Raw genomic sequence first — 25,597 nt, 5'->3', positions numbered from 1 at the left:
AGTGGTGAATTTTTGAGGTAACCATAATTGGAAGTATGTACTATCCTATGGGGCATTTTTATACATCTGCTTGATATCAAAACTGCTGGAGCAATGCAACTCCAAATTTGGAAACATATTGTTTTAATGGTAGGCCTCAATGAAAGATAGAAAACAAAACATGAAAAAAAAAACCGGACCATGCCCCTTTAAGCTGCATATTAATTTTATTCATTTTATTGGTACTCTATGGAAATAAAAATAATACTAAAATGTTTATCTCTTTGGTCATTTTAGACACACAAACAAAGTGAATACGTATGCAAAACAACAACAACAACAATAAGCACTGCCTGAAATATGATGTCAAATCCAAATATAGAATGTCAGCCTACTAAGTAATTAATGTCAAATTGGTTTCAATAAAGTGATTGATTTTGTTGCAAACAATTAAAATGTGTCAATTTAAGCGACATGTACGCTAATTACAGTGTAATGAATTTTGTCAGTTAATTGACGTACATGGTCTCCCACATGGTGACTAACATTTTAAATTGCTTTAAATGTTAAGAACTAAATTTAAAAAGATATTAAATTGCTATGACCAATTAAAAAAGCTCTAAATTAAAAGCTTCTAGTGGTATTAGCAATCATGTATGATAGTTATGTAAGATATCAGCAATAGCACACCTGGATAATGTGGAACCTGATGATGATAATCACTTATTTGGCAAAACAGCCTACTTCAGCCTGGTTAGATCACATTGTGCTATTCCAATTGAACTCCATACACCCCCTATGGAAGACATGACCTTAATCTTCCACACAGGGAGTGTGAATTTGAAATGCGATTACCTGAATGGGTGACTCCATTTCAAATATACACCCCCTGTGTGAGAGGTTAAGGTCATGTCTTTCATAAGGGGTGTATGGAGTTCAAATGGAATAGCCCAATATATAAGGCTTCGGGACCGTTCACAAACACTTGTTAGGGGGCCTGATGCAAAAAGGGGGGGCCTGGAAATTTTGACCCTCCTAAGTGGGGGGGCCTGAAAAAATGATCACAAATTTTCCTGGGAAAATTGAGTTAATATGCTTTTCTATGGGGTTGACCCATAATTTTCATGTCAAAAAGAAATTGCCCTGAAATTTTTGAGTACTCGAAAGGGGGCCCAGAAATTTTTTTGCGATGAAATATTTTTGCATCAGGCCCCCCTTACAAGTGTTTGTGAACGGTCCCTTATACTGAATGCAATATGATTTTATTGTCAAGTATTGACTTTCTAAGATGAGTCTAGCATTTTCATAGCCATGTTGTTTTTTCTCAACAAAAACTGAGAAAAATAATAAAGGAGACCATGACCTTATGTCAACTATAACAAAAGGTAAATGTCCTAGCGTCCCTATCAATCAAACATGATATTCATTCAATCATGATCTGACTTAGCCAAGGAAGTGTTGCGTGGGCGGACATATACATGTAAAAGACTGTGTGCAATGATTAAATGACATAAAGCCAAGAGGTGTGGGTGTATACTTTGTCATTTATGCTATATACATGTATTGTATAGGTAGATGATGCCAATAAGATATATAATTTCATTGTTGCTTAGATTTGGATGCAGCTAAACATCTCAATCTGATTAAGTGTGGCTCCATGATGCAACTATAAACATCAGTTTCATCAATTTAACAGGACAAAAAATGTTAAAACATATAGCCGCCTATACTCTGAATTTTAGATATGCGGCTATTTTATGCACTTTCTATTTTCTTGAAAGATGACATAAATGGTGATAACTTATGTATTGAGCAGATTTAGTCCCATATATCTCAAGCAATCACTGTGTACTGAATTTACATGAAATAAAATAGCTCTGTACTGAATGAAGCAGTACAACACAATGCTGTATTAAATATTTTCCCCCATGAAGACAAAGAAAGTGCATTGTTCTGCTGTAATCAACTTTACAAATTATGCTAATCCAGTAAATCCACCACATTAAAATATGCCCATATACTACAAGAAATTAATCACAGCAATTAAATGAAGCAAATTGTTGTCTCTCATAAAATTTGCAAAATTAACTGCCTGCAAAATTGACCAAAAACTTAAATTTTACTTTCATTGCCAGTTAGGACTAACTAGCTAGAGGATTAGGATTTAGGTACATGTATGTTTCATTTGGCAAAACAAGATAATATTTTAATCCCCCCCCCCCCAAAATAGTGCTGTATTTTTCTGGTATGGAGTTAGATACTGCTCTATTATTTCACCAAACATCAGTGAATGACATATACATAATTCAAGGTAATTTGAACCATGCATCTATTAAATCACTGTAAACAAATATGCATTTAATTCAGAAAAGAATTCAATGTATTTGCCCAGAGAGTATTTTCCTCAACCAAATCTATTGTCTGCTGCATACATAATTTTACAAATGCTAGCTATGGTGTATACATAATTTAAAGTTGTTTGTGCAATGTATTCCTGTATGTACATGTGATGTGAATGATAATGATATCGAAGTGACATTTCAAAGTTTATGTCTGCAAGCTTTATTTAAGCTTATTAAATCCACTCTTTCTTAATAGTCCGTTAAAGGCCACTGTTATTTATTGCTTCCTTCAGCAGGATACCTATACAAAGCTGTAATAATTTAGCAGGTTGAAAAGCATTCTACCATGAAATACTGCCAGTGTTCAAAGTCACAACTGTAAAATGCAATGACATTCAATAGTGTCCAAGGATGGCACACTACACCAGGATACCCTGCAGGCTGCAGGGACGGTTGATCACCCATAATAGAGAGCCTGCGATTTCCAAATGTACGTATCAAACGCCTGTGCAATCTATTCAAAATCAATCTCCAGTGACAAGATTTTGAATAGATTGCACGGGCCATTTTAGTATGACAAATAAACAGATGGGTGCAGGTACATGTACATTTAAATTTATACCTGCATTGCACTTAAGTTACCTGGGTAACCATGTGTATTAGGTAATAAATCAAAAGATCAAATGGAACCCTATAAATATTTAGTTTGTTACAAAAGCTGACCCCTTCCGCAGAGGGTCACAATTTGGATGGGTGCAGATGGTTGGGGTAAGGACAGAACTTCTGTTGTCCAAGGTAATCACAGAAGAACAGTGGTTCCGTAAACCGGAAGACCTTCCCTCCAATAATTTTGGTGGCTATTGAAAAGTACCATTGCTCTTCCTCCCCTCAATAATTTGGGCCGGCCAGGTGCCATAGGGCTCTCTAATATTTAAAATCTTCCGGAGCCACTGAAGATGATGGTCACAAAAACAGGCAAGACTCACAGTTCCAAGAACCACCTTGTGCTACAAAGCTGGTGCCTTCCTCAGAGGGTCAAATGAAATATTGATCACTTTGAAAGGAGTTTGAAAGTAATGAGGAGCATAATCAACATTTTTATCTCTCCCTTCCCAGTACCTGACAAAACTAGTTGCATTCATAGGGTTTCTTTGATCTTTGGAGCATCCATCTGTTGGTCTGTTCCCTTAATGTATAGCCCTGTACAGGCTTTATCAAAATGATTGGTATCCATCAGTTTTAATGTTTATTGAAAAGCCTGCCTCTTGCAAATGCAATACTGAATAGGCCTACTCTTGAAATATCCAGAATGTATAGTTTATGACTTGTTATACAATTTATCTACAAATAATTTGGATCTCACATTGAATTTTGATGTATCAGACTAATCCATTATTAATGAAAACTGATGGGTACCAATAATTTTGATACAGCTTGTATCACAGAAAAGACAGTACTGTCACAACCTATATAGAAGTCAATTTACCTGTTTGGCACCGACTTGTGTGTATATTGAAGCCATATTGAATAGGACACTACCCTTCTCAAATGCTACCGACCTCTGTGCTGAAGGCACACCTGTTAGCGCATCGTACCTGGAAATAAGAGGGAAAGATATAATAATGACATTAATGTTAGTGATTTCATGGATATTTTGATCTTGTTAAATACAAGAAATAGTATAACGTCTTGTTGAATTCATTATGAAACAGTAAATAAATGTTGAATAAGGTAAAAACAAAGACCTGCTCTACCAACCTGATTGGCCCAGATTTTCTATTTTGGATTTTGTTTTTAAATAAATTTGCTGCATGCTTGTAAAACCAGCCATTTTTTTGTCAAAAAACTGATTAAGTATGATGGAAATTGTTGTCTGAATGTAAAATCAAGCGAAGCAAGTAGGAAAAATTGCAAAAAAACACAATTTATTTACAGATTTTGGATACTTTTTAGTAATTTGCTAAAAAAAAAAAGAAGAAGAAAGAAATGCCCCACCAACCCTACTTGAAAGCAGAATATTTTGTCTCAAAACATCCACCCAAATCTGTGGACTGAAGAAGTTCTAGCCTTCTAGGGTATACAAAGAATAAGATGAGGAGTCTGTCACAGCATGAAAGAGACAATTGGTCTAATTCTCTCACTTTTGATAATTTCACAAAGAATATGAGACAAAGAAATCCATATTCAATTACTCATTATAAAGGAAATTACCACTTTAACAAAGAGCTTTCCAGACCTTCCTGAATCAAGTGTCTAAATGACAAATTATCAGCAAAATTGCATAGAACAGGTGGTTTTCAGACAAAAAAGTGGTAATATTTAGTCTTTCTTTGTTCTTAGGGATCTATACCATTGTGCTCAATTTTTAATTGGAGACATAAAATGGAACCAGAGAAAGGAGATAAACACCTGCATTTATCATGTAATTTCCTAGGCTTTTGTTTCTATTGTCTTGTAAAACTGTACTGGATTTTTATTTAAAAATTGTTTATCTTTATGAGGGCATAGTGGAGAAAGGCTTTGAATCACAAATGAAAGGTTGTGGGTTCAAATCCCAGCAGTGTTACTGTGTTGTGCACTTTCACTTACAGTATTATCTCTCTCCACCCTGGTAAAATTGGTACCAGCATACCTGGGGGGGGGGCACTCACTCTCTCTCACCCAATGACCCCCTTGTTTTCCTGTCACCAAAAGACCCTCTTTGTTTCCAAAAATTTGGGAAAATTTCTGATAATCTCTCACAGAATGGCCTTGATTTTTTCATTATTTTTCTTCAATTTTTCAAAATTTTATATCAACTTTTATATTTTGACCCAAAATTTTCCCAGTCCCTTTTTTGGTAAGATTTTCCCTGGAAAGACACCATTTTTTAACCCCAAAATTAGTTGGGTATGAGTTTTTATGGCACAAACACCAAGGAAAAAAGACATATAACCTGTCATATCATTGATTCATTCAAACCAGGAGCAAAATTAAACAAAATTTCCTTTCATTTCTTGCACCCCATTTCTTAGAAAAAAGGGTGTATACATACATCTATTATTATATCATAGTTGATAATCCGCATTCCAGCTCTCTACATGTATCACTCATTTATGATGAGCAATGAAGTAAGCACCTGGAGAGGAAGTTATTTCCTCTACAGATGTATATGTGTGATCACTGGGCTGTAACTGCATATGATATGCAGATATCGGACTAGTTACACTGCCAAATGAGTCATTAGATGGGAGACACCAAGATAGATTGAGATCATTCATTTAATAGCTTTCCTGCTTCTGCTAATAAAATGAATGGACATTTTGCTTAATTTGGTATACTTAATACTTATGATTAATATATTTATTTGAATTGAAGTGTAAAAGAATGAGAATAAAGGCATTGTTTTTAGCCGCTGTTGTGCATCTATCGTCTCATATAACACACAACATCTTTATTATTGCCCAATCCATACACTAAATGTGCATATACACATGTATATAGTTCATGTATATAGTTTTGTCCAAGCGATTTCTGAACACAAATTATGTGTGATGATGTTGAAGGTGTGGCAAAAATTATCTAACGATTCTAATTTTAGCGAATTTGTACCTATGTCAATTGGCTAGCAGTGAGGAACTTAGTAAAATAGTCATAGACCCAATGGATATCAGATGCATCGACTGTCTCCCCTGTACATTGCATACATTGACCATTAACGGGCCAACATGTAATGGCATGCTAATATAGCTACTGATGGATAAAAGTAATCATCCACCAACAGCATATGATCAAGCTTAAGGGGGTACTACACCCCTGCCAAATTTTATGCCTATTTTTGCATTTTTCTTAAAAATTATAGCGCATTGGGGACAAGTAAGATATGTATATTATAGGGGCAAGGACTACAACTACTGCACTGTAAATTTTATTTCAACACAGACAATAGTTGTGTAGTTTTTTTTAATGATACGACGACCCCCGTGATCTACCCTCTAAATCAATAACTACTTGCTTTGAGTTGCTGAATTTTCACTACAGTAGTTGTAGTCCTTGCCCTATAATATACATATCTTAATTGTCACCAATATGCTATAATTTTTAAGAAAAACGCAAACTAGGCATAAAATAGTCCATCAGTGCAGTACCCCCTTAATGCATTAATTTTAGAAATTACTCGGAACAGATTTTAGCTTGCACAAAACATGCATCAGTTCCATTCTATCCTGAAGTGCAATGACATATGTTTCACATCACTGATTTTTATGTCTAAATAATAATATATGAAATAGCTTGGTTTTATTACATCCAATCACCATCATGATCATGGTGTGATGTTTTATGTACCATTTTATGATTATTTTATAACATCAATTATATACCTCATCTAAAGATTCCCACCATCTGATTGGTTACAAGCGCGGGCATAATTTTGACTATGCCCGCAAAAGTAAATGTTCCCCGGGCATAGTTCTGCGTGTGCTTTGTTCCCTACGTGAAATGATATTAAGTACGCGTATAATGTTTATGCACGCTATAATTATGTGGAAATTGCAGATTGTAATCTGTGCCGTTCGCATTGAAACTATTAATTTCTCTTCCCAAAATCAGTTTTCAATCCACTTACCTAAAGAAAAAAGGGGATTTTGCTAACATTCTAGCGATTTTCTCCAAAAATTTTTATATTTTACACCTATCCCCAGATATACATGTACAAATGTATGGAGCAGGCTTTACAGCAAATTCATAAACATGGGTCCATAAAAGAGCAAAATTAATATTAAAATAAAATAATATTAAAGTATTTAAAATTAACCTTAGAAATGGAGGTAGGGTTTGACAGCTTGGTCAGCACACCCCATGTTAAAAATAACTCAAATACCCCTTGCACCGATTCATCCAAGTCGTGTATTTCTTGCCTTGGATCATTGTTTACCATCCAGGACCCATTCAATTTCAGTAAATTTACATTTATTGCTTCACAAAAGATGGCATTTAACCTGCCAAAATAAACCCTGTAATGGATTAATTTAAGATTCCGATCAGAATTAGTGTTTTGTTACAATGGGAGGTGTAGGTACAAGTTAAATGTGGTTCACAAGTCAAATGTTTCAGTTCAGTAATTTTATATTTTATCTTGGGATTAAATCTTCATCTGTCCAACCACGTAGATATAACCTTCAATTTTGGATTTTTCACTTCATTTCATACCCACATTAATTTGAAACAACTTCTTAACTTTCTATAAATAACTTACTTTAAACTCTTTCAATAAATGTAAATTTTCTATTAATATTAGAGTCTGCACCTGAAATATTTGATACTGTACTGAAGCTTAACATCAATTAAAACAGGATTATTTCAGACTATAACAGGACTATAACAACAATTAATTCTGTACTTTGTTTCCTCTCATTCTTAACATTCTATGAATAACTTTCTTTCTACATGTAGGGGTGATTTATGCAAATAAATAATAATAGTTTCCAATTATAGATATCCATTTAATGCTAGGTTTTATCTCAATTAAAACAAGATCATTGGAAATCATTTCAGAATTGTTCTCTCATTTGTTTCATTTTACCTGGTAGTGCAATAGCCAGGGTGTGGCAGGGTGTCCCCCTGATAAATAAAAGCTAAAGGGATAATCTGGAAGGCCAAAAAAAAAAAAAAAAAAAAAGGGAAAAGGAAAGGAAAGGAGAAAAAAGGAAAAGAAGGGGAATGAAAAAGGAGACACTTTCCCGCAAAAAGTGCGTCCTTTTCAGCATGGTTGACAGGAGCCACAATGACTCCTCGCTCCCGCTTAATCACACCCTTCCTGTGGGTTCTTACCAATGAAAATAGATTCCAATGTGTCTATCTGGTGGAAAAAATCTGCTCTCGATGAAATAAAGCTGATTGTAGTACTCTAGTAAAAGATCTAAGCCCTCTTGGTTTCGTTTTGGTGTCCTCATGGCCTGAAAAAAAAATCACAACAAACGATTTCATTCCTTGATCAATACAAACTTTCCATCAGTTTTTATTTATAGACTCAAGGTTGATTAATAATGACAGCTACTCCAATGCGTGATGTACATCATAATTGTCTTCTCCTGACATCTAAAAAGAGAAATCACAAAACACATCAATTTGTAAGCTGTGTCCTTCCTTTTTCATATATATACTTAATTCAAGGATGATTTTTTACGCATATTTTACGCATATCAACCATGCAACTTTATCTTCCACTTCAAATGTTTTACCATCTCTACCATTACATTACAGCCTTGATGTGTTAGAGCAGTATTCAACTGCCAAATTAATTTAATACAGATTTATTCTGAAGTTACTTCTTTCATGAATATCTCTTGACTAAAATCCCGAAATCCCATTCTTGGCCACTTTACTATCAATGCAAAGATGACCCTCCCAGAGGCATGTTTGCAGAGTTTAAAATAGAAGCATCAGGAACAAGTCAAGAGAAATTCATGCTTTACAAAGTTTATAACACATTGAAAGAATTGGCTGCAAAAACATTTGTGTTCCAACATAATAACAGGCATGAGACTGCACTTTCCTAAAAAAAACTGAAAAAACTGAAAATGCGCGTGAAATTGGGCAAAAAGTACCAAAAACAGGCTGAAATTAAATAAAGTTGCGGAAATTTTGACTATAAGAAAAACTGAATTCAGTTTTTAAACTGAAAATTCTCATGCCTGTAATAATTTGTTTGCTCTATTCGGGTAAGTGGTTATTAAAATATGCTACAATGTAGCTTCTGCTTAATTTTCAAAAAACTTTCAAAATACTGCAAGATTCAGAAACTCCTAATTTTGTGTTTTGTACTGCAGACTTGTGGGTTCTGTCCTTTAATTTTAAGGCTTTTATAACTAATTGGCATTACTAGAATTGGCTCATCCTAGATTGATAGTGATATGCTGCTCCAACAGTGAGCACGAAGTCCGAGCTGCCGTAAAGTGGCTAGCGAGCGGCTCTACTTGACTTGGTCATTTATCTCAGAAGGTATCAGACAGCACAAATTATGCTATAGATGTTACCATGCATGTGTACAGTTTTCAAAAAAAGAACAACGAGAATATTCACTTCTGAAGGTAATGTTCAATTATTTGTCATGGTTCTGTGCATATTTTAATAACCCATGACAGGTCATCCACTCGTAGTTTTACACACCATTGATGACATCATATGTTTTGACCTGTAATAAATTACAGGTCAAAGGTTATCTTTGGTCATCTTTGCCAGTTGAAAACTCGCTGACAGGATCATGGCAGAGGAGTTTTCGCAAAAATTGGACTCAGTTTTGCAATCTTTGCACAATTTAAATGTAGCAGTTGGTGAAATTCAGGAACATAACAAAACACTGACTGATAGAGTGAAAAAATTGGAGCATTACAAAGAAGGTGCAGCGCAAGGACGCGATTGAGTGTGCAGAGTCAGCAGACGATAAATTCAATCGTCGCGTACTACATGAACACGGTCCTGCAGAATTCACTGATGATCGCACCGCCGTGGGCATTGACACCAGACAGGGTATAATTCTGCATAAAACCGAACAGCGTTATTTCTATAGATCTGCTGCGCATTCAAATTGCATTGTATTGCATCGTAATTTCATTTGTGTCTATGCTAATTATGTTTACACAACATGAACTCACGTGTTTTAAAGCAAATTCGCCCGATAATAGGTGATCAAAAGCGATCGGAATGTTACAAAAGTACAGATCGCATTCAGCTTACTTCATATGAGATGATCTTTGGAAAAATACGGCATAATTTGTCTTGGTGTTTGCGGAATGCCATGCAGTAAAATATTAATACGTTGCGGCAATTCATGATTGACAACTAACAATCGGCGTGTCCTTCGTATCCTCCACTGTCAATTTCTTATCCACTCACTAATCCTCACAAAAGCTTTGTGTTGATTACGTAATGTGTGGAGGCAAATTGCAATAAGTACAATGAAATAATGAGTAGGGCGGGCTCCGGCGGGTTTCTTCTTCATCTTACGTAACAGTATTGTTACTACAAAAAAACCCGGAAGCTTGTCGTTTGGAGCTCTAGCTGAAATACAGCAAGATAATGTAAGATAGTAAATGTAAACCTGTATTTTAGCTAGAGTATCTCGAAAGCTAATTGACACCGAATCAGATATACAAGCCGAGTTTACGGCGATAAAGGACACGCTACAAAAGCTTAAATTACCAGCAGATCTTACTCTGCACGAATCAAAACAAGGTATAAAACGAGAAGACCAACCAAGTTTACAAGTGCTGGCCAAGTGTGCCCGCTTTGCGAGACATCAATTAAACTTCTGTCCACGTATAACTGTGACAGGATTACCGAGGATGATCTCAAACAGTTGTGTGTTATTCAAGTGGCACAAATGAGGTTTCTTCAGGACGAGTATGCTTCACTGATAGTGCAAAATAAATTCAGTAAACAAACTACTCAAATGTTTAGATCACTGCAAAAAAGCACCTCTGGTCTTTCGCCTGCAGCACTGAAAACTTGAAACTTGCAGCGGACATCACCAGCACCGCTTCAGCAACACAGGTTACACCTAGCCAGTCGTCAGACGCTACGGATATAGTGGACTAAATTCGCGAGGACGAGGACGCGGTGGTGGTTGGAGGCCGAGAGGCTCAAACTATCGACGACCATATAACAATCTGCAGGGACAATCCCAAGATGCGTTTGGTAATTTTGCACAACGGCAAGTGCCGCAGTATCCGCTAAACCCAGACATTTGATTTTATCTTTCTTTGTTCTTGTTGATTGCCAGTTGCCTGCCTGTTTTGGCATTGTTTGGTATGTGTAAAAACCAATTTATCAGGCTGCTGGCATTACAACTCATATTCATGAGTGGCAAAAAATTGGGGCACCACAGAATGTTATTCGCTGGATTGCTGAGGGTGTGCATATTCCGTTCATTGATACGCCTCCAAGTTTTCATTTTCCAAACCACAAGTTTACCTTCTCCCATGGTGAATTTATTTCGAGTGAAATTCAAAGTCTTTTGGACTCGGGTGCAATTCAAAGGTGTGATCCTCAGCAAAGACCGGTGTGCATTTCTCCGATTAAATGTGTTCCCAAAAAGGGTGGTAAATTCAGATTGATTGTGGATCTCCGTAGAATAAACAATCATTGTGATGTTCCAAAATTTTGCTATGAAGACATTAATGTGGTGACCCAATTAATTCAGGATGATGACTACATGGTAACATTGGACTTAAAGAACGGTTTTCATCACATTCCTATTGCAAAAGAGGACCAGAAGTATCTCGGCTTTATGCGTTCGAGGAAAATTTTATAAATGGAAGGTCCTTCCATTCGGGCTCAAAATGAGCCCATATGTGTTTTACAAAGTAATTAGTCCGGTAGTCCAACATTTAAGGGCTCGCGGATTGAGGCGCTAGCATATTGCGACGATTTCTTCCTGGCGGCAACCAGGGACAATATAGACGCTCACAAAACTTTATTGCTAGACACAATGAGCCGACTCGGCCTTACAGTGAACATGGACAAATCGTCCCTCGAACCGGATATGACAAAGGATTACATTGGCTACAAAATTTGCACACAAGGAAAACCAATGTTGAAAATACCAAGTGCGGCGTATCAAGAAGCTAAAAAGACTATTACACGTGTGCTACAACTAAACAAAATCAGGGCCAGAGTTTTGGCTCAGTATAAGCGGGACAGTGTGTCTCAATGTCAAAGGCAGTGTTGCCAGGGAAACTGTTGCTAAGAAATGTTTACAGACTATTGGCAACCAAACTATCCTGGGATCAAGAATTAGTGATGGATTCGGAAACGCGTGCAGACCTCACCTGGTGGAATCACGCAGTGACAGCATGGAACGGCAGCCCTATCATGGTTGGACCTGTGGATGTCCAGATAGAAACCGACGCATCCCAGACCGGTTGGGGTGCGGTGTGTCAAAATCAGCATGCGGCAGGATTTTGGAATCGCAGAATGGCGAAATGCCATCGAACTACAGAGAAATGATGGCGATTTTGCTCGCTTTGAAGTCGTTCAAAATCTGGACAAAAAGACAGTTCAAATTTGCACAGACAATATTGCAGCAGCGGCATACATCAATCATTTAGGAGGTTCGAGCAAACAGCTGTGCCAGTTGGCAAAGGCAATTTGGTTGGAAGCCTACGAAGGGAAATGACATTGCAAGCCAAATACTTGCCGGGTCCTCAAAATGTAACGGCCGACGCCCTCTCTCGGCTTCCAAACAAGTACGAATGGCAGCTTCACCCAGGACTGTTCAGGTTCATCGACAAATTATGGGGACCGCACACGGTCGATCGTTTTTGGCGACGCTGGCAAGCGCACAATTACCTGTTTTCAACAGTCGGTTTGCGGAACCGCTTACTTCAGGAATCGACGCATTGGCACAGAACGACTGGGCAGCGCACAACAACTTTTGCAACCCACCATTCCGCATGATAGGTCAAGTACTGCAAACAATCGCGAAAAGACAGGCACATGCCACTATAATAGCACCGCTCTGGCCGGCCCAGCCATGGTTCCAGACTCTCAGGGAAATGTCAATTTGCCCACCCCTAAAACTTCCAAAGGGAAAGCGTTTATCCCATGCGAACTGGCGGAACCATGGAAAAACAAACGGTGGAAAGTGTATGCCTGGAGAATTTGTGGACACGGACATTGACTGAACAAGGTTGGTCAAAAGGGCCACCGTCCAATTGCCACTTTGTCTAGCGCCTCAACACTTCGCACTTATAATGCGTCAATTCTTAAATTCCAAAGTTTTTGCGTTGAACAAAAGTTGAATTTCCTACTGTTATTACAAGTGTTGTTGCAGATTTTTTTTGTTCTCTAGCAGACTCATCAGCTTCGCCTCGTGCTCAACTTAAAACAGCACAAGCAGCATTAGGCCATGTTTACAAAGCTGTAGGTGTGCAAAACCCACTGGATTTGGGTTGTATTCAATTGTTGATTACTGCACTTGTTAAGTCTTCAACCCAAAAGCCCATGGCTAAATCACTTGTTATGCCAGTCAAGCCATTTACGGCATTATTCTGCGATTGGCCTGAAAACAAACATTTGTGTGTGAAAAGACTTAGGTTGAAGACTATTACCCTTATGGCCCTTACTCTTATGCTGAGACCTTCAGACATTGCCCCAAAATCAGTGCAGTTCAATGAAAACACATGTGAAACATCAAGGTGGTTGTTTTCAACAGAGAACATCACATTCACTGAAAATGCAGCAAAAATCAATTTTCATGGTGTGAAAAATGACACCAGCAGAACAGGCTTTGAAGTGCTCTTGCAGCCTGTACCTGAGGTAAAGTTAAACCCTGTTCAGGCTTTAAAGGATTACATTGAAGTGACTCAGAGTGTTAGGCCAAAAGACAACCCGGTTTTCCTTTCATTGTCACAGCCATATGGACCTATTACGGCAGCTACTGTGGCAGGTATTCTCAATGAGGCTATTCAGTTGGCTGGCTTGGGAAACAAAGGTTTTTCAGCAAAAGTTTTGGCCTACTGGTGCTACAGTCGCTATAGCAACAGGTTGTGATCCTGAAATCACAATGCGACAAGGTAGATGGAAAACACGTTCTGTATTTTTGATCATTATGTACATTCTCAGCCTCCGCAATCAATGTCTTGTGACATTCTAAATCACGAGTAAGCGGGTTTGTTTGGTGTATTATCTCTCCATTAAGGCATTATCAATTAAAAATGTTTGTTTGCATTTTACATTGTTTAATTGTGTGTAAATCAATGGTGTGGATTTAACGTAGGTTTACAAAAATCGTAGTTTTACACACCATTGATGACATCATATGTTTTGACCTGTAATAAATTACAGGTCAAAGGTTATCTTTGCCAGTTGAAAGTTCATTCCAGTTGCATTAATATTTGTTATATTGTATATAGGTTATATCAAGGTTCTGTCAGTGAGGAGATTGGTGAAGAATAAGGCATTATCAATTAAAAATGTTTGTTTGCATTTTACATTGTTTAATTGTGTGTAAATCAATGGTGTGGATTTAACGTAGGTTTACAAAAACCAATGTTCAGGTTTAACCAATTAATCATGTTAATATGGAATTCATTCATATTGTAATAGGAGAAAGAGAGAGAGGAGTGCGTGTGAGAGAGAGGGAGAAACAGGGAGGGAGCAAGCCTAAGGAAAATATTATTAGCCAAATTGTATAGAAAGAAGTGTAGTGAGAGACAGAGAGAGTGTGAGAGATGAGAGGGATCGGAAAAGAGACAGAGAAAGGAAAGAAAATAATCAATTAGCCGATTTCTATTGTAATGCTCATTGAAGAGAGTGAACAAGAACAAGAGTGCATTATCAAATTAATATTTTGTACCAGAATGGGTGATATGAACACATCTCACATGTGATCAACCATACAGACTGCATAAACAATGCAATTTTCTGGTAATATTCCCATGAACGGCTTGATCAAAATATATAGAAAGAAAACCACTTTACTCTTGTTAATTCACACATCAACAGAGTCCTCGGCAATTATAACATTAATGAATGTGTGCATCAGACGTTAAAAATGGAATCATGGCTCCAATGGTATTACATTCAACTAGGACCTGATGTATCCTAATGGTCAGTTAAGGTTATACTAAACTTTGTAATGATCGATCCAGAATGAGACTGCATGTAGCCCCCTTTAAAATTATCTATTTCTGGAAATAAATATCGTAGAGAGAAAAGCATAAACACGTCTAAAAGCTGAAAGTGTACTGGTTATTATTATGCTTGAATTTTCCACTTGGCTCAAAAAGAAATGTACTTTTCAAACATTTCAATTTTTTTTCAATATCCGAGCATCAAGATTTTTGGGAACACGGCCATAATTTCTCAGTGGAAGTGGCGATTTTGTTGGGAACTACGACGACATTACAAACAAGTCAATAAAAGAATGTGCATATTCATTCTTGATATTGCTTGTCTCGATTTGTTTTAGTAAGCTTACATGTTTGCGAATTTGAAGTAAAATGGCCTCCACTTGTATGTCGTTTTGTAACCAGTAATAACAATTCGTAACGATTTCATAGACAAAATTCTGACCTACATTATTTCTATAAACCCTCTTCTATATGCAGGTGCTATTTAAATTTTTATTTCGATAGCAGAAAATTGAGATATTTGCTATTTTTCCGACTCGCTGCTGTCAAATTGTCTAGTTTCGCGATAAAAAGATACAGCGAAATCAATTTTTTTTTAGAACCATTTCACCTCGTTTCGGCTCGTGCTTTGAAGTACAAACTTCAAAATTGATATAGTGATTCTATATTTCAAGCTGCGTCATACTGTGTTTTTCTTACCTCTGATTGTCGCTGCTCAAGGCCAAAATTCGAAATTTTTGGACAAAAGTGACACTCTCATTTTTTTTTTAAACACGCTGTTTACGTATACGACGGGCTCTATTTGCCCGATAAAGTGGTGTTGCCGAGTTTGGATTTTAAAATATTTAGGTATTTTCTAGCTTAAAATCTAGCGCCAATAAACCTGGTGCATGGGAGGGAAAATGTGGGGGGTAGTTAGGGCGAAAAAAAAATGTGCACATTTTCATGCTTGCTGCGCTTGCAACAGGTTTAAGGTATGGGTATGGAAATTGGGGATCCCAAAAAATTGGCATATAGGCCTAGGCCTATGCAAAGGGGGTGGGGCACAGTTTTGGCAGGCCAAGGGGGAGGGGCCACAAAAATTTGGCAGTCCAGGGGGGTGCGGACAAGCGATTTTTGGCTGGCCGAGACGGGAGGCAAGCGATTTTGAGCGAGTCGCTTGGAAATTTTGGCTTATAATTAGTAGGCTAATACCGGTAGGCCTACTGATTGCACAGCCTTCGAGAAAGCAATTTTTGGCAAGCGGGGCGGGGAGGAATAAATTTTGGCATGTCTTTTTTTTTTTTTTTTTTTTTTTTTTTAGGTTGTAAAGTTACTCTCAAAGCGGCCCGTGTCTCAATCGTGCAGCGTCCCGTTAGTGACAAGTGTCACCAGCAAAATAGCAGCCGGCCCTGTCATTATATCGAACAATAATCGTCAGAATCGTCCAGTTGACCCCAGTGATATTTCTTTATTCAAGTAAAATACTGCATTGACTTACAAAATATTGAAGTCAATATAAAAAGTAATATCACCTCATTTGACTGAACTTAAAAGCAGTTTTAAAAATATTATTGTTGATCGAGTCCCTGAATGAGAAATAAGGTTGCAAAAGATACGAGTATGTTACAGCAGGTTGTGATGGTCTAGTGGTCAACGCCGTGGTTTGAAGTGCGAGAGGTTGAAGGTTGAATCCTACAGCATTTCGATTTTTTCTCTCTTGTTCTGTTAGGCCTATGGTGTAGGCCCGTCAGTATTATGACTAATTAAAAATATTTCTATGCAACACGTTTGCAATGTTTTTCTTTATGCGTGAGGCCTACATATTAAAAAATAAGATAGCGTCAGCCATAATTTCACTTAATTTCAAACCTGATATTTTGGCATAATATTATTTGTAATTTTTACACCGTTCTTACACCATACCCAGACATACACATAATTGGAATCAGCGTTTACGTTGTCTAGAGTAACTTTAATTATCTTCAATAGAACACCACAAGCGGTCAAGATAAAAAAATGCTTTCTTTCATTTTACCTCATTATTTCTGCTTCAAATGATCAGAAACCCTTCCTGAAAGTTGTTTACTAATATCATAAATATTTAAAAAAAAAAAAAAAAAAACCCGCTATGGTAGGGTTCGAACTTCCAACCTCACGCACTTCAGGCACGGACTCAGCCACTAGACCATCACAACCTGCTAACTTATTCTCGTACCTTTTGCAACGTCACTTCTAATTCAGTGTCTCGTTCAACAATAATCTTTTATAAACTGTCTGTAAGTTCAGTCAAATGGCTTGAAATTACGTTTTATATTGACTTCGATATTTTGTATGACAGGGCAGTATTTTGTATGAATAAATAAATATCACTGTAGTCAACTGGACGATCCTGACAATTATTAATCGATTACATGGACAAGGCCGGCTGCCCATTTTCCTGCTGACACTGGTCACTTATGGTCACGCACGATTGCGAGGGGAAGCCGTTTTAAAAGCAACTTTTTTTAATTTATTTATTTTTTTTTTTTATTCATTTTGCTTTTAGATTAAACAGGACAAAAGACAAATAACTTGAGAAAAAATAAATAAAAGATAGAAAGAATAAAAACAACACACACAAATACAAAAGCATCTCTTATATCAGTAGTACGATACAATATTTATATATTTTTAAATTCGTTTAAATACTTTGTTTGTCCGTGGGCACATGAGAAAGACAATAATAATTAATTAATATGTTATATTTATATATAATTACTTTGTTGTTACATTATTTTCTTACACAAAACCTTCCCATTTCATACTAAAGATATTCAATTTATTTATTCTCTGAAAACCAGCTTTTTTCTTCTTCAATTTTTTACTTAAAAAATGTGAGAACGTGGCGATATATGGTTTCTCATTTGAAAACCTGTTCCTAAATAAATAATACTTAGCACTCAGAATAATATAGTTAAGCACTTTGAACCTTGAATGTCCTTCCAGTCCCAAAATTATATCTTTGTAACATAGATGTATTCGAGTCTGTATCTTTCCATTTAACCATGTCTCTATCTCCTTCCAAAAGAGTTTATTTGATGGCATTCCCAGAACATGTGATCAATTGTTTCTTTATTTTGACATAAATGACAATTTTAGTTCTCTTTCAGATTAATAAGCTTTAAATAACTATTGCTTGGAATAATTCGATGAAGGATTTTATATTGAAAGAATCTCATTCTTTCTTCAGTGGTAATTTGAAAAGGTAATGTCCAAATGTATTCCCAATTTAGATTACCCAAATGATCAAACAAACGATCATAATAATTCTGATTTACTGGTTTTGTTGATTGTGACATGTTAAATTGTTTAGATACATCACGAGTTGTTAACTTCTTTACTTCTAACGAAATGTTTTTTCAATACTTTTAAGTTTTCCCATATCTGTTTCAGAAAGTTTCTTTATTTCTAATTTCCATTCCCTTGGTAAACTATTTATAACACTGTAATATGTTACAAAATCAATACATCGTCCATATTTTTCACAAAGCTTTTCGTATGAATAAAATGAACCTTTATCATCTAATATATCTTTAATCTTTATTAGTCTTGTTCGAGCTCTATTAAGAGACTTGTTTACATCTTTTGAAAACAACTTGTTATAACTTAGTGGCATATGCAATACATCTTCCAAATTGATTGTTTCTTTGTTATTACATTGTTTAAAACTTTGCCAGCTTAAAATGACTTCTTTGTAAAACTGGGGAAATTTGCAGGAAAAACAGAATCATCAACATTACATTGTAACAGGAACTCCAGACCTCCCATTCTATTAAAGAAATAATTTGGGACATCTTTCCACGGTGCATAACCTTCACTCAAAAATCTTTTTAGCCACATTATCTTTAATGCTTTGTCTGTATTGAATATATTTACCATCTCTATTCCTCCGCTTTCTTTTGGTGCAATTAAAACAGAACGTTTGATTTTTTCTGGTTTTCCACTCCATAAGAAGTTATACAGTATCTTTTGAACATCAGATAACACATTTCCACTCACATAATCTGTGGACATTAAATAAGTCATTTGTGAAATACCAATACTTTTTACTAATAAGACCTTTCCTCTAAGTGTTAGATCTCTTTGTCTCCAAATATCTAATTTGTCCTTTAATTTTGTGAGTCTTGGTTGAATATTATACTCATTACATTTTTTACTATCATAACCAACAAATAAGCCCAATATTTTCACAGGTTCCTTAGTTGGTTTAATACCATAAACATAATCATTACAGTTTCTAAGACTTCCTATCTTCATCAATTCTGTTTTCTCCAAATTTATCTTCAAACCAGACAACCTTCCAAACTTATCTATTTCTCTTACAAGATTCTCTACAGATTTTGAATCGGATAGAAAAAGGTTGCATCATCTGCAAAAAGGAGCACTTAAGCTCCACCCCACTTGGGAGTTCAATGCCATTAATATCTTTACATTTCAAAGTTATTAAAGCCAACATTTCTATCACACACACGAATAATGCTGTTGATAACGGGCATCCTTGACTTAACACCTCGTGTCAGATCAAACCAACCAGTAGAAAACCCCTTATTTATTACACAACTTTTAATATTTGAATAAAAACATTTTACCCATGAAAGCAGGTTTGGACCAAAATTAAATTTTTTCAAGGTTGCCATAAGAAAACTCCATTCAACAGAATCAAAAGCTTTCTCCAAATCGGCAAAAAGTAACATACCAGGAATGTGGTTATCCTTTGTGTACTGCAGAATATCTTCAACTAAACGAATATTTTCTCCAATATATCTACCTTTGACAAAGGCTGTTTGATGATTACCTATAATACTTGGTAGTACACCTTCCATTCGTTTAGCAATTGCCTTTGTACCTATTTTGTAATCGATATTTAATAATGATATTGGACGCCAATTTTTGATAAGCTTTGGATCTTTTCCAGGTTTAGGTAGAAGAGAAATTATTGCTTGTGATTGCGTTGTTGAAAGTTGACCATTTAAGTAACCAAAATTTAAAGAGTCAACTAAAATATTTCCAAGCAAATCCCAGAAACATAGGTAAAACTCACTAGAGAAACCATCACTCCCAGGAGATTTATTTTTAGACATATCTTTTAAGGTTTTGTAACATTCGTCCAAAGTCAAACGCTTTTCACAGAGCTCTTGCTGTTGTGGAGAAAGCTTTGGAATCTCAATTTGATTTAAATATTCCTCAATATCTTCATAACCTTCACCATCTTGTTTACTTGAGAAAAGATCTTCATAAAAGACTTTGATTTCACCAAGAATATCTTTTGATGTTGTTTTAAGGACATTATTTACAAGTAATTCATCAATTCCCTTTTTTGAAACATTTCTTTTTTCCAAGTTAAAAAAATATTTAGAGCTTTTTTCTCCTTCATCATAATACCTGTCTCTTGATCTCACAATACTACCATTAACTTTGTATTTATATATTTCCTCTAAGTTTTTCTTCACTTTGCATACTCGTGTACAATTTCTTCTTGAAGTTCATTATTTATCTTTTCTTCAAGATCAATTAATCTTTTATTCAAAGATCTTTCACGTGCATTTCTTTCTCGATTTTTGTGGTTGAATATGATATGGTTTCCATACGTAATTTGAACTTCATAAATTCCCAAAATTGTTGATCATTTAAGTTAGCATATTCACGTTTAATATCTAAAATGACACTTTTAATTAAATTATGATAATCAACATCTTCTAGAAGACTATTATTGAACTTCCAAAAACCCGCCCACGAGGCTCGGTATCACTCAAAGAAATCTTCATAATAATTGTTTGGTGATCGGACATAATACTTGGTACAATATTACAATCTACTATATTCATTTTAAGCGACTGAGGTATAAACCAATAATCAATCCTTGATGCAGAATTGCGATTACGTGTTGACCATGTGTAAGCTATTTTGGTAGGGTTTCTTGTAACGAAAAATGTCTATTAAATTGTTTTTAAAAAGAAGACGTTTGAGGAAATTCGCCTTTCTTATGCTCATCCTTAATAATATTATTTTTAGTTTTTCTATCCAAAGTGATATCCATAGCTAAATTCATATCGCCTCCTATAATCAAGTATTCTTTAATTACATGTTTTTCTATAATATTGCTTAACTGATCATAAAAGATAACTTGATCTTTGTCATTATTGGGAGCGTACACATTTAACAGGTAAAAGGTTTTTTTTTCGATACTAACTTTTGCTAAAATGAATCTTCCTTCCGAGTCACTTATCACTTGGTCAACGTACATGTAATTGTTGGATTTACTAAAATAGCTACACCTTTACTATCGTTTGTTCCATGACTAAAAACAATATTACTTGACCATTCTCGTTTCCACTGTTTTTCTAAATTTTTACAGCAATGTGTTTCCTGAAGGAATATAATGTCTATTTTTTTCTTCTTCATATACATAAAGATTGCTTTACGCTTTTTTTACATTTCTCAACCCACGGACATTCAGAGATGCAACATTTATACACGACATAAATAAGAAGTACAAATAATAAAAATAATAATATTAAATAATAACGATTACAAAATGTAATCAAAAGATAAATCCTGATCTACTTGATCAGTTTAGCGGGTGTCTACCCATCCGAAAATATTACAAAATGTTCACCAATCAGTTCAAGAGTTCACCTTGCTTTTATAGCCAAGTTCTTTCAATAGTTCTTAATATTTAATGTTTGTTTATTTTCATTGTTTGAGCTTTAAACTTTCAGTTATGGTGTTGAGATTCACTTATTGATGCGGAACTCCGGCATGTCGAAAGGGAGGAAGAATGACTTTACCTAGCACACATTAAAGGGGCATTTCGTGATCCACAACCTCATACAACCCCATAGGCCTACGCCCTTTCTCACAAGTTAAGATTTTTATACCACTCATCCCGCTTCTGGCCACATGTTTAGGCATTTTCACGCAGATCAATTCATTAAGCAATGGAAAATATTGCCAAATTTGAATTTCCTTTTAAAAGCCTACTCCCCATTAAAAAAAACCACTAATTTTGGGGGATTAAAAAAGTTCTGTAAAATGAAACAAAAGGCTGCCTCAATCCTAATTAGGGCCTATTCATTTAAGGCCAGGCCTTCATTTCTGAAAATAGCGGAGCTCAGTTAGTCACTGTACTCAGGAGCTTGACAAGGAGCTCAATTATATAATATCAATATTAAACCATAGGAGCAGCTCAATAAATGCCATTGGTAAAATTATTAGGCCTACGATATTTTATTTGACTGTGATCCTATATACACTGTATATACCTTTAAAATTTCTAAAATTGGTGGAATTGAACAAGCTCTAAATTTCTCATACGTCCAGCATAACCAAGGGCAACTGGGGGTGGGTGGGAAAGCCCCCTAGCTATGGCCATACCCGTAGTGGCGGAACCAGAATTTTTTTTTTCGCGGTGCATGGGGGGGGGAAGTGAATTTGAGACGGGGCACTGGAAATCATCATTTTGCATTAAATTGCCGCAAAAAGTGGAAAATTACATAATTGTGGGGATTTTGCCTAAAAACTGGGTGGGAAAGAAAAAATATTGGTGGAAATACTGCCCCCCCCTAGCGGCGCCACTGCATATCCATCCATGATGCTAGAATGACGGAAGTTCTGGCGCATGGAAATTCAATTTCAATATCACGAAGTTTTTATCAGGATTTTACCAAGGGAAGGCGATAGGTGTAGGATTTTGCTGATATACCAGGCAACCCGAGAAAGGAACTGAGGTGTGGCTAAATAAGGGAGTGTTCATTATAAATATTTTCCATTATCATACTTTCGACGCCGAGAGCATAATTATTTGAAGCGTACATTGAAAGAGAAACGCACATGTCTCTGATTAGCTCGGGATTAGCTACTGCAGCTGCGTGCTGGCCTGTTGTTGTCCCGGTTGTTGTCGAGTGGAAATGGGAAATTTATGAATGAACTTCCGCAACTTTGCAACATCATCACGCAGCGGCGTAGCTGGGATTTTTGAGGGGCCCAAATCCACCAAATTTCCCCCTGGGGGCGGGGGCCCAAATAGACAATTTTTGCCAGGCTTATTGATAATAATCGTATATGGTAGGCCTATTGAGCTGTAGGCCTATTGCATATCGTTTGGATTCCCCATCTCTCTGCCCCTCCTCTCACCCTCTCTTTTTTTCCCTCCCCCCCCCCCCCCTTTTTTTTTTTTTTTTTTCCTTTCGGGGGCGGGGCGGGGGCCCAAATAGGCAATTTTGCAATTGCCCTCCGGCAGCTACGCTTACTGTCATCACGGTAGACACACGCTGTAGCCTACAACTACAAGAAAGGTTTACAGACAAATATAGGCCTAGTAGGCCTATCAAAATGTTATATTTTTATATTTTCTGGTGGGCCCGCGGAGAATATCATGTCATGGAGGTCCCGGCGCTGGGTTGGGGGGGGGTCTCAAGGCATTTTGGTAGGCCTACCCATGCTTGATTCCGGGAGGTTTTTAGCAGGTCCGACCATTTTTTTTATAACACCTCGGCGGGTCTCTTCAAAACATTTGTACCATGGGACTGCAGTCACCCACATTTGGCCTAATTTGACGCTTTTTTAAGGGCACTTTTGCCAAAATGCGCCCAAAAGTTGGTCTTCGCTGTAAACCCACCCATCATAGTCGTTGAAAAGGTAGGCCTAGGCCTACTCCAAAACTGTGGCACATCTACGAACCCGAGGGAGAGACCTCCAGCGGGTAAAAAACACACCTCTAAGCGGGACCAGATTTATAATTTAAAATAGGCCTACATTTTGGAAGCCAGTCATCACGACAAAACGGGCCATGGTAGTGTTAATGGTATTAACACTTTGATTTTAGGCTTAAATGATGAGTGTAGGCCTATAAATTGCAAATTTGCACACACCCCGGGGAACCTTCTCAAGTTGGTTTGGGTAAGGATGTGAGGCTGTGACTCCGAAAAAACTACGGTGCGATTTTAAACCAAATTTGAATAAAACAGACCCAAAATTGTATCAACTTTTGGACTGAAAGTTTTCGCAAATTTTTACTTTTTCGAGAAAATCATTGAAAAATACCATTCTTAAACCTAATTTTCAAGACACTGAGGGTCAATAAAATCATGGCTAAAAATGCAACAGAGTCTAAACTAAATGGCTGAAAATGCACCCCAAATCTGCCGCACATCCCCACGACACCGTATTTCACCTTATAGATTTGGAAAATTGTCGCAATAAAATAGGCCCGAACATATCCCAAATTATCCCCCGAAAAAATATTTTTTTGCAGGTGAGGTTGGAGTCTTATTATTTTTATTCTCAGAGAGGATAGGGGTTGATATTTTTAGCAGGGTACAGTTTGTCTTGTTTTTGTTTTGTTTTTGACGTTGAAGTTCCAGATTCTTTTTTTCATATATTATTATTCATTTATTATTTATACCCTGCACGTGGGGAAAAAGACACACGACAGCTACAGAGAAGCCACGAAAAAACTCCTGTGAAGTGCATGAAAAAGACCCGAAAATGTGCCAACCGAAACACCTTAACAGGAAGATAAATAAAAAACAAAACCAAAACCCAGGAAATTTCCGAAATAAGTTTCAAATTCTTTGTCCCCACTAAAATATATTATGAACACTCCCTTATGAAGTCTGCCCTCTTCCGGCTATTCTGGTAGTAGGCGTTGACAATTACTTTCATATTTTTGAAGCATGTTTGAACCCGATTTGTTCTCTATTCACATTTTTAACGTTGCAAGTAACATTTCAAGACCTATATTTGTGACAGGTATTTAATTATCTTGCTAGAGATGTGCCTAAAGTTGAAATTCAATATTTCGGATCGCAAAGATCGAGAGATATAAAGTTGTTGAATATCAGTTTAACACCATGGATCACATGGGCGTCTTATATGAACGATTATGATAGCTAAGCAAAATGGCTGGGATACAGGTTGTATAAATACTACATGAATATTCATGAACTATACAGATTCCATTCTTCTCTAATAATAAAGATGTCAATCACTCTCCTAGACGACAGTTGCTTGGCGCTTGTAAACAAATCGAATAATAGTGCTTGACAAGAGCTAAAAAAATAGGCTAAAAACACATTTTCACACATTTTTTTCCGGATTTTTTTATTTCACATGATAAGTAGACATATTTTCTTACGTATAAGGTAATAATATATTTTTTCTGGAGGTAAAGCCCTTCAACACTTTGTTTAACCTTAAAGGAAATCTGTTCCATAAACTAATCAATGGCTAACATAGTTATATACCCCTAAATTAAACATACCAGACGCTCTATATGAATTTCGGAATATTCCTAACAAAGAAAAAGCACTTTTAATCCTTCGTTTCTGTGATTCAAGGGAGCCGCCATGATAGCTGCTTGTGAATCCTTTCTGCCACAAACGGTAGTGTAACCTTTCACACAGACCCATGGCGAGCGTGTGTTGCTGTATGGCATTCGCGACCCCTACAGCGAATTTTGGTTTTTAGTGCTGTTTTTACTTTTCGTTCTCAAAAGACATTACTTAAAATACTTTTTTTTTTATGTTCTTCTGTAGTTTTATGGGTAGAAATTGTCGCGTTTTCTTTTGAACGAATGTTGAATCTGAACTTTGGTAGTATTCGCTTCGTGTCACCAAAGTTCACGAGGGACGACTGGCTTGT

At 36.4% G+C, this 25,597-nt stretch overlaps 1 protein-coding gene across 1 annotated transcript in view; it reads right to left on the bottom strand.

The window, feature by feature from the left end:
- Positions 1-25,597, bottom strand: part of LOC140135580 (rhophilin-1-like) — an 83,938-nt gene that overhangs the window by 16,414 nt on the left and 41,927 nt on the right. Inside the window, exons 5-6 of the mRNA XM_072157121.1 lie at positions 8,133-8,257; positions 3,808-3,916 (exon numbers count right to left, since the gene is read on the bottom strand). Of these exons, the coding sequence (XP_072013222.1) occupies positions 3,808-3,916; positions 8,133-8,257 (234 nt within the window). The remainder of the gene's footprint in view (positions 1-3,807; positions 3,917-8,132; positions 8,258-25,597) is intronic.

This window comes from Amphiura filiformis, chromosome 16 (assembly GCF_039555335.1).
Source record: "Amphiura filiformis chromosome 16, Afil_fr2py, whole genome shotgun sequence".
Classification (NCBI taxonomy): domain Eukaryota; kingdom Metazoa; phylum Echinodermata; class Ophiuroidea; order Amphilepidida; family Amphiuridae; genus Amphiura; species Amphiura filiformis.
The sequence above is the reverse complement of the archived record's forward strand: the minus strand, read 5'-3'. Positions and strand labels throughout refer to the sequence as shown.